This window comes from Strongylocentrotus purpuratus, unplaced genomic scaffold (assembly GCF_000002235.5).
Source record: "Strongylocentrotus purpuratus isolate Spur 01 unplaced genomic scaffold, Spur_5.0 spur5_contig_813, whole genome shotgun sequence".
In the NCBI taxonomy this organism is placed as follows: Eukaryota; Metazoa; Echinodermata; class Echinoidea; order Camarodonta; family Strongylocentrotidae; genus Strongylocentrotus; species Strongylocentrotus purpuratus.
Genome location: NW_022145517.1, coordinates 1,177 through 18,292, shown reverse-complemented (window position 1 = coordinate 18,292; position 17,116 = coordinate 1,177). Strand labels below are relative to the sequence as shown.

Sequence of the window (17,116 nt, the reverse complement as noted above, 5' to 3'; positions counted from 1 at the left end):
AAAAGATGGAATCTGACAGGTTCAATATTCATAAAACGATTTCTAGAGTCCATTAGTTACTTGACTGTAAGCTTTTAGATGTTTTTATAATTTTGTCCCGTATGAATGAACATGTTGTATTGGTAGTAAGGTTTAGGCTTCTTGAGTTTGAAGGCACGCGAACTAATGTGTTATCCTTTACAAACTAGAGCTAACACAAAGTCCTATAAACTGCCAAGCCAGCATGCAATTAGCCATAAAATGAAGGTTTTAGTTAACAAACATAAAAGAAGAGCTCAGTGAGGAGGAAAAAACAGGCCCGGCTTGTTTTGTAGAAGGCACATCGATGATGAACATTGGACCGTGGCAAGAGATAATCCGGATTTAAAGCACACACAAAAAAATCCAGCACCACGCGACCACGGGCCATAATCCTATGCATATGCAAAACATTGGCACGAGCCGAGGGCTGGTATATAAAGGAGAGCGTCTTGCTCAGTCGGGGTTATTAAACAAAAAGCAGTCCTCACGAACAGTCAAACTTTTGATATACTTGGAACTTACGAAGCCAGCATTTCGCAACAAGTGATACGACATTATACCTGGATTTACAATCTGACAGTCGGATTATACACACGTGCATCCTTCTCGGCGATGATAAAGTAATTTTCGCGAGTTTTCATCAATTTCTACATTTATATCGTATGGATGAGCAACATTTTAGTTAGATATATATTTCGAATATATTTTTTATTTGAGTTGGAGTATATACACAGTACTGTCAAATTTGACATTATACTTGTGCAACATGAGAACTTGGCATCAGTGACAAAAGTAGATTGCCGCCCTCTCTCGTGATTATTTGTTCAGTTCTATATCCTCGAAACCAAGGCACGCGTGTGGGCGCTCTGATTGGTCGGCTTGTCCACACTTATGGGCGGGGCGTAGTAAACGCATAGAGAGAGCCCGAAAATGACAAAGAGAGCAAACGGAGCAAGCTAAGTTGATCAAAGCTCGCAGACTTGAGAGGACTGATAAGAAAGGAATAACGGATCGGCCGCACTGCCTTCTTGGCGTGCTATGTTTTTTGGAACTATGGGGCGTTTTAACTGGAGTAATACAGTGATTTTTGCTCTGCAATGGATTAGCATTATTTCCAAGGTAAGAATTTATGTTTTATACACCCTTAGTTTGTTCGATTTCAGCAATCGAACTCACCCACCAATAACCATAGTATACTATAAGCGGTTTACTGTTACCGAACGCCGATAACGGCCATACGCTCAGCCGAGAGATACGGCATGTCGAACGAACGTTCAGAACATCCATGATCCAGCTGCATCGCATATTCATGAATGGCAAAAATAGTATATTAATATTTTCCATTTATGTGTGTTTTTCTACAGGTCACAACAGCTGCAGGGACATTCGAACTTCGCCTCAACTCCTTTTCCAACGACCAAGCCAAGGATATCAATGGACAATGTTGTGGGAATAATACAAGTACTGATCAGTGTGTCGGACCATGTAGAACATATTTCACAGTGTGCTTGCTCCATTTTCTTCGCGAAATTCCCGAGGAACCCTTGCCAGGACAATGCACATTTGCTTTCCGGAATACATCAGTTTTGGGAGAAAATTCTTTCGAAGTTCATGATGGATTAATACAAATTGATTTTGATATCGACTGGCCGGTAAGTAACCTTTTCAGTGATACAACACATTGATCATTTATTTTACATTGAATGATTTCATTCCCTTCCATTATTTGTGTATTTTCTACATTGTAAGAAGGAGCTTGAAGTTTGTGAGCGTGTGAAAATTCTGTGATTTTGCCTTCATCAATTCAATCAATAAGATGCGCATGATGTTTCTTATGGTGAATAGGGGGGGGGGGGGGGGGGGGAGAGAGCAATACCCGCAACTGTACTGGAAGCAGCCATGGTTGAGTAGCCCCTTTTAATGAAAACTGAACTCATCTTCGAAGGGGGTATCTCCTCCATAATACCATCCCATCAACCATTATCTACTATCCTTTCAAATAATGCCCTAGTTTCTCCTCGGTGGTAGACTCTATGTAATAAATAGTGGGCTTATAATGCAACAGGAGTTGAAAGAGATTTGTGTTGTTATGTTTCAAAATGTTAACGACATCGTCATTATCAGTAACTCCAATATCAAGTAACATGGCTTATACAACCAAGTATTTTATTGTTTTATTGTGATAACGACATTTTTTCCTCTAATTTACAGCGTGATTTTTCACTCGCCCTAGATGCCTGGCATGACGAGAGCAGCACAGGGTTCAAAGATGGTGAGGATTTATTTTGATTATTGTGTATTTTAAGGGGTATGGGAAGCATTCCTCTGACACACCCCTCTATTATGTCAATAAAGGGCACCTGTACTATTCACATCCAAACAATAGTGATTGTATAGTCATAACATTCAACACATTTCACTTGTGTTTATTGTTTTTAGTGTTCCTTATTTATTTTTCTTGCATTTTATTAGTCTTTTTAACTAATTTGTCAGTTTTTTTCTACGTTTACTGCTTTAACTATTATAATCGTGTTGTTACTCCAAACTATGTAATGGCACATGGTGTATAGTCCAGTCAACGATGGATAGGCCTACACTCATTCTAATACAGGCTACAGTTATTGTATTGTGTTATTGTATTTGTATCAATATGTTGTTTTTATTTAATGATGATGTCAGTATTTATTATTATATTAACGATACTTGGTATATTTAAAGAAATTACATGTATACTACGGTGCAATGTTTTAGTGTATCAACGACCTGGTCTATCTGGATTTACATTCTTTGACGGTGACGTGACAAGATATTCTAAACACTTCAAACTTCAAGATAATTTTCCCTACATATCCGTCAAAACTTGCGTCGTCATCAGCCTCTGCCATTGCAAATCTTGTGGATTTATATTATACTAATTACGGATCGCTATCACTTCACATGTACATGACACCAATGAAGAATTATGTTCCAGCAACACCCCCCCCCCCCCCTTTCCTCACTTCACTTCTTCGATTCAATGGATGTTAATGCGTGTAAAGGCTCACACCCCGCCGTGGATACATTCTTCAAAAGTCATGTCAATAACGAGACACTCATCTGTTATCTAGGCATCTTCTTTCCACTCGCCTCCTCGCAAGCTTACATGCTCCAGCTCATTGTGGATTATTATTATATTGTCACCAACACGGGCTCACATCAGGTAACAATTGGAAGGAGCACACGCGTGGACTATGTTTGGAATAATACGATGTGACATATCAACTTGCAAAGCGAATTAGCATCTCTCGAAGCTCATCTCTCGGAGTCATCTCCTCTGGAATACTATACTATGGACGCTCTTTCATTTTCCATTCTCCTCTGTGATTCATGTTACATCCCGAGTCGTGATTACGCTTTTATACCATTCCAAAATCGACCTTTCTTTTTACTTCCTCCTATACGTCCAGACTATAATGGATGATCATAAATGACTTCCGCCTGCAGAGCAATAAAATGTTCCCCCCTGCCCGCAGTTCTTTGATTATAGAGGGGTATAGTTTTGACACACATGGTCCGCACCTAGCCCCTTCATGTCTTGACTTGTATAAATCAAACACCGGATGTGGGTGTTTTCTTGATACCTTCGATACCAGCAAGTGGGCTTTATTTGGAATTTTACTGGGGAAAATATTCCAAACAATATACCTCTGTTACAGTAAAGACCATTTTGCTGCATGCCGATAGAAAATCGGTATAATCCTACTATTTGCTGAACTATTTCACAACAGTACTAGGTGCTTAAGAATACTAAATGAACTTTAAAGAACTATTCATCAATTGACTATCTCTGAGGCCATATTGGCATGGAATACCTACGGCCTGGAGAACGAAGGATTTATCGCCACCACACATGCATCATGCGGTTGTGGAGCAACTAGTATTTTTTTGCCTAACTGTACTACTAGCATCATTGCATGGCTGACTGCGTGGAGCCCGCCTAATCAATGGACGACAATAGCACACTCCCAATGCAATTGTACCGTGTACTTCATTCTGAAGTTGAGCTACGATGATGTAGGCTACATTATATCAATGTGACTTTCTGTGATTGTGTAAATTTAGACATATATGCCTACATATTTGATTAAGTACTTTAACATTAAGGTCATGGATGATGTATTGCGATGCCCTCAAGCATAATTTAGTTTAGTAGTCGATTCATTGTAGTAGTAACTATATCATATTTTCATATGATTGATAACAATCATCATTGACGGTGTACCAGCATGTTATGAAATATTCATTATTTTGATCATCGTTTTAATTTGTTATAGGTTTTCAAACAACGAGGTCATAATTCATCTATTGTGTTTTTATGGGTAGTTGTTTATGATAGTGCAATCCATTTTTCATTCGCGTGCCTTGAATTATCATACGCAACTTGTTTTGGATGAGAGGGCCGTGGGAATGGAGCCATCTGCCCCCAACCACACAATTTTAAACTGATATAATTATTTGCAGTATGCCACACACATATATCCTTCACCCGTTGAACTTACATTGCCACTCACTAGAAAGTGTGAAATATAAAGAGAGAGAGAGGGGGGGTGGGATAGATAGAGAGACTCTTATCGTATTTTGTTACATGTTGATAAGAACGGCTCAATTGAAGGACATGGGAAAAATTCGATGTGAAATTTGGTTAATTAAAATTTTGCATGAAACCGTGGGAGCGCACTTCGCCGAACACCCGTTTCATGGTTCTCGCGGTGAAATTAGTACTAGCTCGCTGATGTTTCACGTCGATTTGAGAATGGACCTAAACGCAAATGATTTGAGCAACACAGACCAGGCGGCCTATAACCGATCTTGCGAGGAAGTATGCGTTTCATTTTGGCAATTAACTGTAGTGAGAAGAAAACGTCCAATTCTAAAGCTGGTAGATTTACGGTTATCTTGTCGACCAATGCGAAGCAGCTGGTACCAGTATGATTGGTTGGTGCTACTGGGGTCGCTTGTGTTGGAATGCCGTCTATTTGCAATGAAAATACATTCACTGGTCGCTCCAGCTCCACCAAACATCCTCTGCATATAAGGACATTTCTGGATGCGGCTAAGAATAGAACACAGATTCGATGTTTTCTTCATCATTTCCTTCTCCAAAATGAATTATGAATGTCGGAATGAGATGTTAAATATACTGATGACCGTTTTGGCCCTTGTTTGTTGATACCAAAATGTTGCTCATTTTTAAGGATCGAAATGGGAGAAAGGGTGATGTGGAGGTCAAGGTCACGTGACTGTTATATCTATTGGGAGGGTGGTCATTTAATAAGACAGGTGTACACTGTAGCACGCCTACCACGCGACAGCCACGCGATCGAAACACACCTCTCATCAATAGTTGGCCTTGGACGAGAACCCCCTAACCGCGGGAAATTTGTAACCCGTGATGATTGTTATGTATCCATAAATATTATAAGTGTATTTTTGCGTGAAAAAAATCTAAATCATAATAGCTTTTGTTTCATCAATGGACTATAGGATGGTGGTTTTTGTAACAAATAAAACGGGAGAGGGTCTTCCTTTTTAACGCTAGTATAAAATGTAGGCCTATAACCTACCTGTTTCCCACGAACTGGGAGTAATGAGCAGATGGATGGATGGCAATCCATAATGTGGTAGAATAATCATGCTAATTTTCTTTTTTGATGCATGAATTCACTCCACGTGTAAGCGATATCAATGACGCTTGGATGGGCCGAGTGAGTGTTAGGTCGAGCGATCCAAAATGAACCAGTGAAGGAGAGAATAATGCCAGCCGGAGAGGGCTTCTTAAATCCAGGGCAGCTATGTATGCCCAGTCCAATAATAATACCTAGAACCACAGATATTAAATGTCTATTAATATAATGTTCACAAATGAAGATGATTGACGAAAATCACAAGGTTACCAAGTTGAAATATGTATAATGATATTACAAATAAAGTGTTTTAATTAACCATCATTTTAATCGTTTTCGTTTCTTTCATCCATGATACAGGAAACCGAAGGCGCCTTGAAACCCTGCGAATCCATAGATCGTTGAACGTCAGCACGACCTGGTCCAACTATACTTACCCGACGTCGTTGCACACGCTGGACTACTCCTACAGGGTGGTGTGCGCTGAAACCTACTACGGGTCCCAGTGTCGAGACGCCTGTATCCCGAAAGATGACCTCTTTGGGCATTACCTGTGCGATAAAGATGGTGGGAGAGTCTGCATGGACGGATGGGAAGGCAACTGGTGCGAACATGGTAAGCAAAATAGATTAATAACCACTAAATTGTTTTAAAACAAAACACCAACCGGGACTGATAACACCGAATGATAATGGTATCGTAGGTTTATTTTCGAGAGGCCCGAACGGGATGCGCCAATAAGTATTTGTTTGAAAGAAGATAGCAGCGTTGCCGTGTGTTTTGACTCAGACTAGCTGAAGAGATAACACTTCAATTTACTCCAGAATTATTAACGTCCATCAAAGGGACAGAACATAGATCATCGTTTCATTATTTCTTTTATAGAATTTTTAATTTCCAAGAAAATTCGATGCCCCAGATATGTACCATTCAAATTGGGAATGAAAATAAATCATGCCTTCCAAATTGAGTCAATCATAGAGCTAGGTATCTAACATCCTTCTTTCTATACGGGGAGATTATATTCCTCCGTGGTCTATCAGGAGGGATTCCATCCTTGGCCATTTCTCTAGGGTAATTGGAAGGATGTGAAGGGAGATTGAAATAAAATCGCACATCGTATCTGGGATTCCGCGCATAGTCGCCCCTCTCCACCATCACGAGCTGAGTCGAGCTCTACCCGCCAACTGCCAAATTCAATTTAGACCAGAGTCTATTCTTTCACCCCGTTCTAAACCGCTACTTCGAGATGGCGAGAAAGATGTGAAAATTGAGAAAATTTTCCATTCTGCAAATAAAATGAGTCAAGTAAAGTTAAAGCATTTCATAGACAAAAAAGGGAAACGATTTTGCTAAGGAGTTTCACGGGTGGTTAGGTTACTCATTGTTTTTGTAACTTTTTACGCTTTGATTTATTTTTCATTAAAGAAATTATATTTCATTTTCTTGCAAATATGTGACTTTCGATATGTTATGAAGCTTACTGAGTTACTATAATAGCTCAGCCAGTGAGTGATGCACACGCCATAAAAAATAACAGACTGTAGTGAAATTCTATGCCGCAATCGAAATGAATTGACGTGTAAATTTTTTGATGTTTGCACTATTCAGTTGTGTATACATTACGGGCGCATTATGCAGGCGGTCTGATGCTTTTCATGCATGGCTGTCCGTATCACCATTCATATACTCTTACCCATTTCTCAAATCAGTTCCTTTTAGTCCGTGTTGAAATACGAGAAGTCTTATCGATCTAGAGTACATACAATACCCGACGTGGATATACCACGCTCCCAGCGACGCATCTAAATTCCCCCACTTTATTCGCATTATCCAAAATCCTCCTGATGGCGTAGTGCTCATCATATCCCTTTTTTATTGCATGGATTGGCTTTTGACACAGACATCGATTGTTTTCTATCCATCTATTTTTCATAAGTCATGGCTGTGTGAATGGCTTGCCTACATTGGGTGTGATGGATCTTCCTCTTTTTTTCTATTTTTTATTCCGAGGGCGCATCTGTAGAATTGTAGCGAACACCTGGTCTTGTGCCATTGTACCTTTCACGTGTGATAGGTTGTGAATAGAAGGCACAAGGATGGTATTGAAATCCTCTTTCTGGTGGCATGGAAACCTCTTTAGAAATAGCATAATGCTGGAAAACACAATGTTAGATTTATTAAACTTCACATTTTAAGGCTCCGCGGGAATTATTGTGTGATTCACACGTCTGTTAGAGAAAGCGCGCCAATTTTAAGGTCACGTGCAGACTAGACTTTTTGTATGAAACATTTTGTGCCAACTTAACATGAATTGAAAATGGTAGACGCGTCGAATAAAACGTTTACAGTAAACCGATTCTATTAAACCATCTAATTAGTTCAAATTAAATTCCTCTCGGAGTGAGAACAACTGATTGTAAGTCATGATGAATCAGTTGGAAATAAAGAGGGTTAACTTTGTTATGGGGACATTCCTACATGTACTTTAGAGTCCAAGCTTCCGGGAATGTATTTTTAAAACAATAATGATTGTTGTTTGAAACCAATGAGTAAGAATTCAAACCAATCTTGGCTGATTGGGTAATGATGCTAATTGCCAGCAAGGTTGCGGACGAACGCGTCCAGAGATTTTTTTCTTGTATAGACCCAATTTTGAATGGAGGCCACAATACGCCCCTGGGTTCATCTGTGAACTGTCTGCATTGATCAATGGCCTGCGATATACAGAGAGCACGCGAGACAGACTCGCGACTAGAGCTCTTGATGCACACGCGACCTGAGAAAAACCACGATTCCACTATGCATATCATTAACATAATGAACTACTGCCTGCCACTCCATTCATTTCCCTCCTCTTCAAACATCGTTAAGGTCGGTTTTTGGTTTGACCCCCATCAAAATTACGGGAATCGTCAGGATAAGAGCCATCTGCTCATATAGCTATCGGGATGTTATTTTGTATTTTTTCAAAGTTCAGGCCTATAAAGTATAGAGTATGCCAATGTAAAGAAATCGGAAACAAAACAGGTCGGTGTTTCTAGCATTGAAGGCAAAGCCAAACGTACTATCACAGGCAGAAATATCACAACTATACCTGATGCAGTTTTGCGTGGGTGTACATTCATTGATGAAGAAGACGCGAATTCTGATTAACATATACAACCCCTCCAGCTGTATTTAAAAGGGATACTGTGGAGGATGCATGGGGATTTGGAGCGCTTTTAAGATTGCGTGCCTCGATCTACTCTTTCCTTCACACATTCAATTCATCTCGGCGTAAAATGGCGCTGAGCTTATCACCCTCGCTGTATCGGAAAGCCCGAAGGATTTCATAGTAAGCGGTCGGGTCAGCCAGGTTTTTCCCCATCGATTCAATCTTTACGTTTGTACAAGATTCTTTACTAAACACTCAGGAATAGGAATAGGGAATGCAAGGCAAAAGACAGCACGATCAACAAAAAAGAAAAACAAGAAAGAGAGGGAAAGCGATAGGAAGAAACTCGATGACAATGAAAGTGACAAATTCAAAGATGTTAGATATGAAGGGTGTTTGGTTAGATGCAACATGAACTCTCTAGAGGTTTCCCCAAAGAGGTAGGGATGTTGAACATGAGCCGAAAACAAACATAGCGCAGCCGGAGAGCGAGGACTATGTCAATGGGCTTGTGTAACTGCTTATATTGAACCACCAGGGTAGCTGCTAGACCATCAGAGCATGCGCAGTAAATTTAGCTAGGCAATTTTTCTGAGGAATAGCTAATGTACCATTGATTCAGCAATTTATTTTCATTCATCAAGTCTAATGCGTTCTTTCTCTTCTCATATCCTCCCTTTCCTTACAGCCGTTTGTTCAGAAGGATGTGTGCATGGTTCCTGCGACTCACCTAACTCCTGCAGGTAAGAATATGTAGAAACAACCTTTTCTCGAAGATTAAAGTGATTGTTGAAATACTATTGTATACTTTTTTCTTCTTGACAAATAATGTCATTTTATTTGAAATCACTTATGAATAACTAATAGATGGCGTTAAAGATCTCGAAAGTCGAAACAATGTGATGGATAAGATAGCTTTTAGGCTGAGTAGATTATAATCGACCGATACCATTCTTCCTCTGCCTCTGTTTCCTTATACCTTCGTAGCAACCTCCCTCTTTCTCTCCATCTCATTTTTGGTATCCATTAACTCTGATCCATGTCGCGAACAAGGTCGGTGTCTTGAAAACATATGAATATTAAATCTGCAAAACGCAAACGCCTTTTACCTCTTGGAAGATTATGCGCCACGCGTGTCTCGATGAAGCCGCGGCGTTGATTAAATTACAAGGTATACAGGAGAGCGGTGCTGAGCTCAAATGCCCACGTCTTGTTTCATTAGCAGTGCCCAAGATATGTCGATGGCATATGCAGAACGACTCCGACTCGATCCTCCATACGTTCATGATGATCTTGTCACGTATGATAAAGTAATACACACTTATTAGGTCCGTGGAAATTCCATTCAAAGTTAATGAATTGAGACTAAACGTGGATAATTCGATCTACGGATTTACACGTCACCTGTTATTTAGTTCAAAATTGCATTATGTGAACCATATTATTCATATAGCAGAGAATCCCAATGAAATTCCGATAAATCAATAATGTTATTATATTTTTCTTTGATAGGTGCGATAATGGATACAAAGGAACAGCATGTGACCAATGCGAGACCTACGCTGGCTGTGAGCAAGGGACTTGTACCGTACCAGGGGAGTGCGTCTGCAATGTAGGCTGGGGAGGACTCCTATGCGAAAGAGGTAAATATTCTTATAAAATCTAACAAGTCTTATAACCTTATTTTTCAACCTGATTATGATAACTAAACTGGGAACTTCTAAAAGATATCATCTCAGCTATCTAACATCAATAACAATAAAGGATATACTTGTATAGAAAAATAATAAGAAGATTATCCTGATGTCATCAAAGAAGGCACAAAGTTATGTTTAGTTGATAAGATTCGATGTCATACTTGGCAGAAGTTAACCTTTTATTCTCTCCTCCCCCTGATTCAGATCTGAACTACTGCACCAACCAGCATCCATGCATGAATGGTGGAACGTGTCGCAATGAAGGACCCCTGGGCTTCCAATGCTACTGTCTACCTAGCTTCACTGGACACACCTGTGAGACAGCAGAGACTTGCCCTTGCCTCAATGGAGGTACTTGCAGGGTAAGGAAACACCCACATTACAAAGTTTAATCTATAAACATGTCCAGCTTGTAACGTTAGTGGTCTTCAAACAATGTTTGAGTTAAACCCCCTTAGATAACGTCATGTGACTTACGTTTATTCTCTTTTTCTTGTATTTTACAGAGTGGTTCTGATGGCTACACGTGCCTCTGTCCTGGTGGTTACACTGGGGATTTATGCCAGACGCAGGTTCCTCGATGTGACTCCAACATGTGCATGAATGGCAGCACATGTTCTGAAACATTCGATGGCTACCGTTGTGCCTGTCAAGAGGGTTACACCGGCACTCACTGCGAGATCCGTGACCACTGCTCTTCATCGCCTTGCCGCAACGGTACGTTACCATACACTTCTTATTTCATAAATGTATTATAAAAAACATCGAATGAATGGGCGGGATCTTTTTCTGGAAGAAATAATTATAGAATTTCACAACATGCACTCAGCGATAGTGAGACGATTCTAATATAAATGTGACAGTTAATATAAAAACTGGACTAATCTGTACATTTCATTTTGTTTGTTTGATGCAGGAGCTACATGCCTGAACAACAACGTGGCCTACCAATGCAGATGTCCAGATGGCTTCCGTGGAGATCGATGTGAGGAGAACCTCTGCGCAACACATGGATGTGAAAACGGTGGTACCTGCCGCGCGGAATCTGATTCGGTCCATTGTGAATGTCCTCGAGGATTTAACGGTGATCACTGCCAGAACAACGTCAACGACTGCGTCGCGTCACCATGCAAGAACGGTGGAGTTTGCTTCGATTTGGTGAATGACTACCGTTGTGAATGTGCCTTCGGATTCGGCGGACCCAACTGTAGCGATCATTTCACTGTTTGTGATGGAGACAATCCTTGTGAAAATGGAGGAACCTGTCTGCAAGATGTAATGGGAGGATTCATGTGCGAGTGTGCTGAAGGATGGATAGGTACAACATGTACGCAATCGACTGGTAAAGAGCAAACACCGAAGCCTTCTACAGACTGGCAGCGTGGTTCCCAACAGCCTAACCTCCGTGCTACCAGTTCACCCATCACCAACTTTGGATTATCGGATACCATGCAGCTGGCTATCTACGTTGCTTTTGGATTATTGGTCATTGTGCTCGTCATTATACTGATTATTGTAGTGTACAGGAAACAACATCACCCTGATCCAAGACAAAACGACCTGGAATCAAATACGACATCGACACCAAATAACAGGAATAGGCACACATATAAAGACAATTTTTCGCAAGAGGAAAAAGTACTGCCTCTCTTGAGCATAAGTGAAAAAGTGTGCAACAAAGAGCAGGACACATATAGCAAAGCGTCGCAAAATACGTCGTCAGCTTTGCAACAAAAAAAAACAAATCATTACTCAATTAAAGAGTATGAAGGGCCGCCGCCTTCAGTGAACAAATTGATGATTATTCCAACGTCATCAAGTATGAACTATGCGCCACAAGCAAGACAATCTTTTCCGAGATATGACTCTGAAGAATATTATTATTATGATGAAAAATCAGTGCAACTTAAGAGAACAGACTCATTGCAAACGCCTAGTCAAAGTTCTTCATCTCAGAGTACGCCTAGACACACAGGGACGTGCCCCATCTCACAAATATCGTAAGTATATATACACATCGTAGTTACAATGCAAACAATCTAAATCTAACAATATTGTGTCATGTTTTCCATATTGATTGACGAATAGAATGGTTGTTCAGTTTGTTTTCAGGGAGATGGGGAGGATGGTAGAGCATACATAATTATGTATATACCGTTGAGGGAGGGATATTTTACCACAGAATCGAATGTGCAGAAAATTGATTATGAATATCCATCCCTTTCAGTTCCAACATGTAGAAAGGGAGTGAATTATATATATCAGTCAGCATGCATGCATTTAATCGAGTTCGTATATTTCGAAGGAATGATACTTGTTTTCGATGAAAACAGAAGGGTTCAGCGTACTACTTCGCTAACTGAGTGACTGAAAAGGGAGTTTGATTTCGACAGATAATGCGTTCATGTAGATGCTCTGTAGTCAAGGTTACTAAACGCGATTAGGGAATACATCTTCATTCTGAGGGTTGTTGTCGGTGATGTGGATAAATGAAACTCTTCGTGGGGAGAAAAGAGTCGTCATGTACATAAAATTCACTAGTGTTTTGTAAATTGCCTTCATTGGCACTGTCGCTTGAATCGTGACAAAACAATACTATAAAGCTTCCACCATGAGGTATTAGATATGAAAAGATTGGGAATTGGAATTTGAAAAGGCTTATTTGAGGTGACTCTTAAATATTGATATTCACGGACCTTGTGTGAAATTGATTGATACTTCATAACATAAAAATGGAAGTTGATTAAAGTCGTTTTTATCCCTAAGTAGCTTAATTTATTATTCCCCTCTCAGTCATTTTGGAAAACAACGAAAATATTCTGGAATGAATTGTACATTTTATGGGCGGCAGTATTGTGTAAGAGATTATTATAGTGACTATGTTTTGATTTATATGTAAACATTCCTCCCTAATAATAATAATTATTATTATAAAACGGTGCTAAAACAACAATATTCTTTACCCAAGTTAGACATTTAGAATGAAACTGTGGTTTTGTGTTACATGTATGTGTTGCATAATGCATGAGCTGTAATAGCATTTGAGGATGGATCAGATTAATTAAAACTGCATGTCGAAACGGTGACGAGAAAATATATGCGGTAACAAAACATGCTATCCTAGTATGCTATACATGCAGTAGGAAGCGACAATCAATATTCTGCGTACTATAGTCAACCATATTCATATTAGCTTTATCCTGGTAACATATGTTCTCTTATTTTTGTCTTTTTATAGGGCTGTGGTCGAGGATAGTAGGGGAACGACAACGTCGACGTCTGTCGGATTACACGCAACTGAGGTAATTATCAGCCATCTTTTCTATTTCATCATTGATCTCTAAGCTTAGCATCAATCAATATCGTTCCATTAAGTTGTGATGTTTTACCGGCTATATGGACGAGGTTTCAGACCATAGTCTTCATCAATCAGTGATACAACCTCAATATAATTCTCAGCTTGGCTGACCACAGAAGCAATGCTGACATTGTTTCATGCTTTTGAACTTGTTAAATGAGTTGTTATGTTTTGTTCTTGTTTTATTATTTATTTTTTGATTGGATGAGTAAGTCGTAAAAACATTCCACCCCCTAATATTGATTCAAATTTATCACCCACATTGCTTTTTTTTTAACTTGAGTTTTTGTATAAAAATATAACTAGTTCAAGCAGTTACATTAGGATGTCTACTATAACACCAATGTACTTTGTTATCTCATTTCGGCGCCTTTATGCTGTCGTAAATGTTTTGAAAAGTTTGTCGAGTTTGGACGTTGTTATCTCAATGAGCGTTCAACATTATCTCGAGAAAGTATTGACTACAATACATCTAAGGGTAGAACAGAATCCGACTTGTTCAAGTTTCAAAACAAAATCATCGGATCTTTTGGCTGACTTTTGAAATATATAGCAACAATTATTATTGATATACCAATGGCCATTATTGTATAGTGCTGCGTACAGCGAGAACGGTGCAGCTATGCGTAGGTTTGGTGTGGGCGATATGATAGTTGTATGATAACTTGTACAATCATTGGTCGTAATGATGGGCATACTATAGCTCGGCTGTCTGTTCAATACAGTGTTGAGTAGATGAGATGATGGGCGGATAGTCGGTCTATGGTATCAGTGTGATGGATAGGGCATGGTGGAGTTTAGATAGTAAGGGAAGAGCCGTAGGGTGAGCAAGTCTTGACGGCACGCAGAGAATGCAGGTCGTTTAGATGGGACTGACCTATCACGGCACCAAGCCTATTCTACTTAGCTGGCTATAATTATGCGTTTCATAATAACCGTTCGGATTGAACTTAAGCATTTGTATGATGGGGAAAGTGATATATTTCAATTTACTTTTAAAGAGTTAAATCGAAATAAAAAAAGTGTCTCAAATCATGTTCGCTTAAGTGACTCAAATTTAATTAATTCATTAGATGAGTTGATTTGCACGTTGAAAAGTGTGATGTTTTCGTAGACTAAAGCATAAACGTAAGAGGAGCAAAATAATCGATTTGATTTGTTTTTGCACATTTTTGGCATTGAAAGTAAATACATTACAAAATGGATTAAAAACTCAAACAACATCAAAATAAGGAAGAATGAATGATATCCGTTCTTTGACGCCAGGCCATTTTTATTACCCTTCTGAGGTACCATTCGCGTCTAATAAGTAGGGGTCACCATCCACGCGAGTAAGGTCAGGTTACTCCGCGCTGCACGTAGGCTTTGGACTCTAACCAAATCACAGCCACACTCTGCAATAGTCTTCCACCACTACTACATTATTACAATCAAGCGTTAAAGCCTACAGGGGAAAATAATAAATTGATTTGATTATACCTGAATCATACCTGGAACTTATTTCTGTATTAGTTTTCATGTTACTTTTTTTATTATTATTTTGGACCGTGACCAATACAAAATTATAAACCTGGAACAAATCAAGCCTTGTATAGTAAAGGAGGCATTGTAGAAAAAAGGGGCAAGTCAATGGCGGTGTATTGTTGATGCATGGCTCGCGGCGCGATTGAATGGAGACTGTTTGAATCACGTGGTTATTAGGGGTACCAGGTGCAAGCGATGTAAGGACCAATCGCGTGCCTCGCCTCCTATGTTTGCCGCTCTGCACGCTTGTTTGTTGTCATAACATTCATATGCTAATGAGCTCCACAGAAAGACCATGTTTTGGTCCCAATATTGGAGAGAGAAAAACACATCATTCGACAGAGCGTTTTATTAGATCTTGGGACCGCGACAAGAAAATGAATTTAGTTTTTAAAAAAACCAATGTAACTGCTTGAAACTAGTTGTACAATAACTTTACTTTACTTGATTTACCTCTGCAACCACTCTTTCTCTGTATATTTATATGATAACGTGAACTGACCAATGTTTTCATTTGTATTTCCCATGTACAGGTATGAGACAAGAAGAGGGGGAAGATGTTGCAATATTATTTTCTTCATGCGCTATGTATTCAACGCTATCACCCACTGCCATGGAACAGCGCCGCTCATAGGTGGATACCCAACGAGAGAAAGAGAGAAGGAGAGACTTAATAAATAAAATGGAGGGCGCCGAACTAATTGATCTAAATAAATATCTTTTAAGAAAAATTATCGCCACCAAATTCTATGCACCGTTTAATCTTTCATGCCATACCAGGTTATCTGGTTGAAGCAGCTCTCATATCCATTTGTCTACAATGTTTTGGAGATAAAAAGCCGTTGTGTGCCTTTTTGGAAAGATAACAAGACTTATGATAAAAGAATTTAAATTATTGTGTTCTTTTACACGCAGCAATATTTAAATGATTGTTATTGTTATCTGTAATTTGCAATCGACAATTTAATCATGATTATTCATATTCGAAGATCCAATAAACCAGGCGCTCACCAATATACCATATCCCAAATCATATACGAAACCAGGGGAAGGAGAAGACGAAGAAAACAAAAAACAGGATTCACCAAGAGCTATTCTTGGCATTACTTCATCATTAAACTTTGTACAAAGTTTCACAAAATGTGCTGTATCTGAAACATATAAACACAATATACGGTTTCTGCAAAACGTTCAAATTCTGTAGGCTATAGAATGTTATCAGTGGAGCTGTGTTGTGAAAAGTGACATTATAAATATCGGGCAGAATCTTGCCAATTTCATTCAAAAACTCGTGTAGAAATTCATCACCGTTTTATTGGACTTGCTCACCAGTCGTAATCAGTACGTAATTATTCACTCACATAGATCAGACATGGAAGTAGCAGTCGTTTTTGTATTCCAAATTTGCTACTTATATTTATTAAATATGAGAAAGAAAATGAAAAAAAAAAAGATTTAATAAGAAAATTTTAAAGTACACATTGTAGAAAATGTACTACTTCTTCTACTATTACTACTACTGATGTGTTAAATTATTGAGATATAAAGTTTTCTTGATATATTTTATATTTTTTGTGAGTTGAGAATTTTTTTCGTTTGATTCTGTTATTTAAACAAAAAGTTATGATGTGAAGCATACGTTTAATCGTACTCTTGTGACGTATGATATCGAGTCGGTTCCATAGAATTCCATCAT

General features: G+C 39.1%; 1 protein-coding gene across 1 annotated transcript; it reads left to right on the top strand.

The window, feature by feature from the left end:
• Window positions 1-476: 476 nt before the first annotated feature.
• On the top strand, window positions 477-16,479 carry LOC115921237 (delta-like protein 1). The gene is made up of 11 exons (XM_030978516.1): window positions 477-1,140; window positions 1,386-1,673; window positions 2,233-2,293; window positions 6,045-6,299; window positions 9,530-9,584; window positions 10,354-10,484; window positions 10,743-10,900; window positions 11,045-11,255; window positions 11,455-12,538; window positions 13,777-13,840; window positions 15,954-16,479. The coding sequence occupies exons 1-11, from the start codon at window positions 1,060-1,062 to the stop codon at window positions 15,957-15,959; spliced, it is 2,394 nt and encodes a 797-aa protein (XP_030834376.1). The 5' UTR covers window positions 477-1,059; the 3' UTR covers window positions 15,960-16,479.
• The last annotated feature ends 637 nt before the right edge of the window (window positions 16,480-17,116 follow it).

Coding starts and splice junctions, on each gene's coding strand:
- LOC115921237 (XM_030978516.1), top strand. CDS start 1,060: ATGTTTTTTGGAACTATGGGGCGTTTTAACTGGAGTAATACAGTGATT. Junction 1,674..2,232: donor ATTTTGATATCGACTGGCCG/GTAAGTAACCTT, acceptor TCTAATTTACAG/CGTGATTTTTCACTCGCCCT. Junction 9,585..10,353: donor GACTCACCTAACTCCTGCAG/GTAAGAATATGT, acceptor TTTCTTTGATAG/GTGCGATAATGGATACAAAG.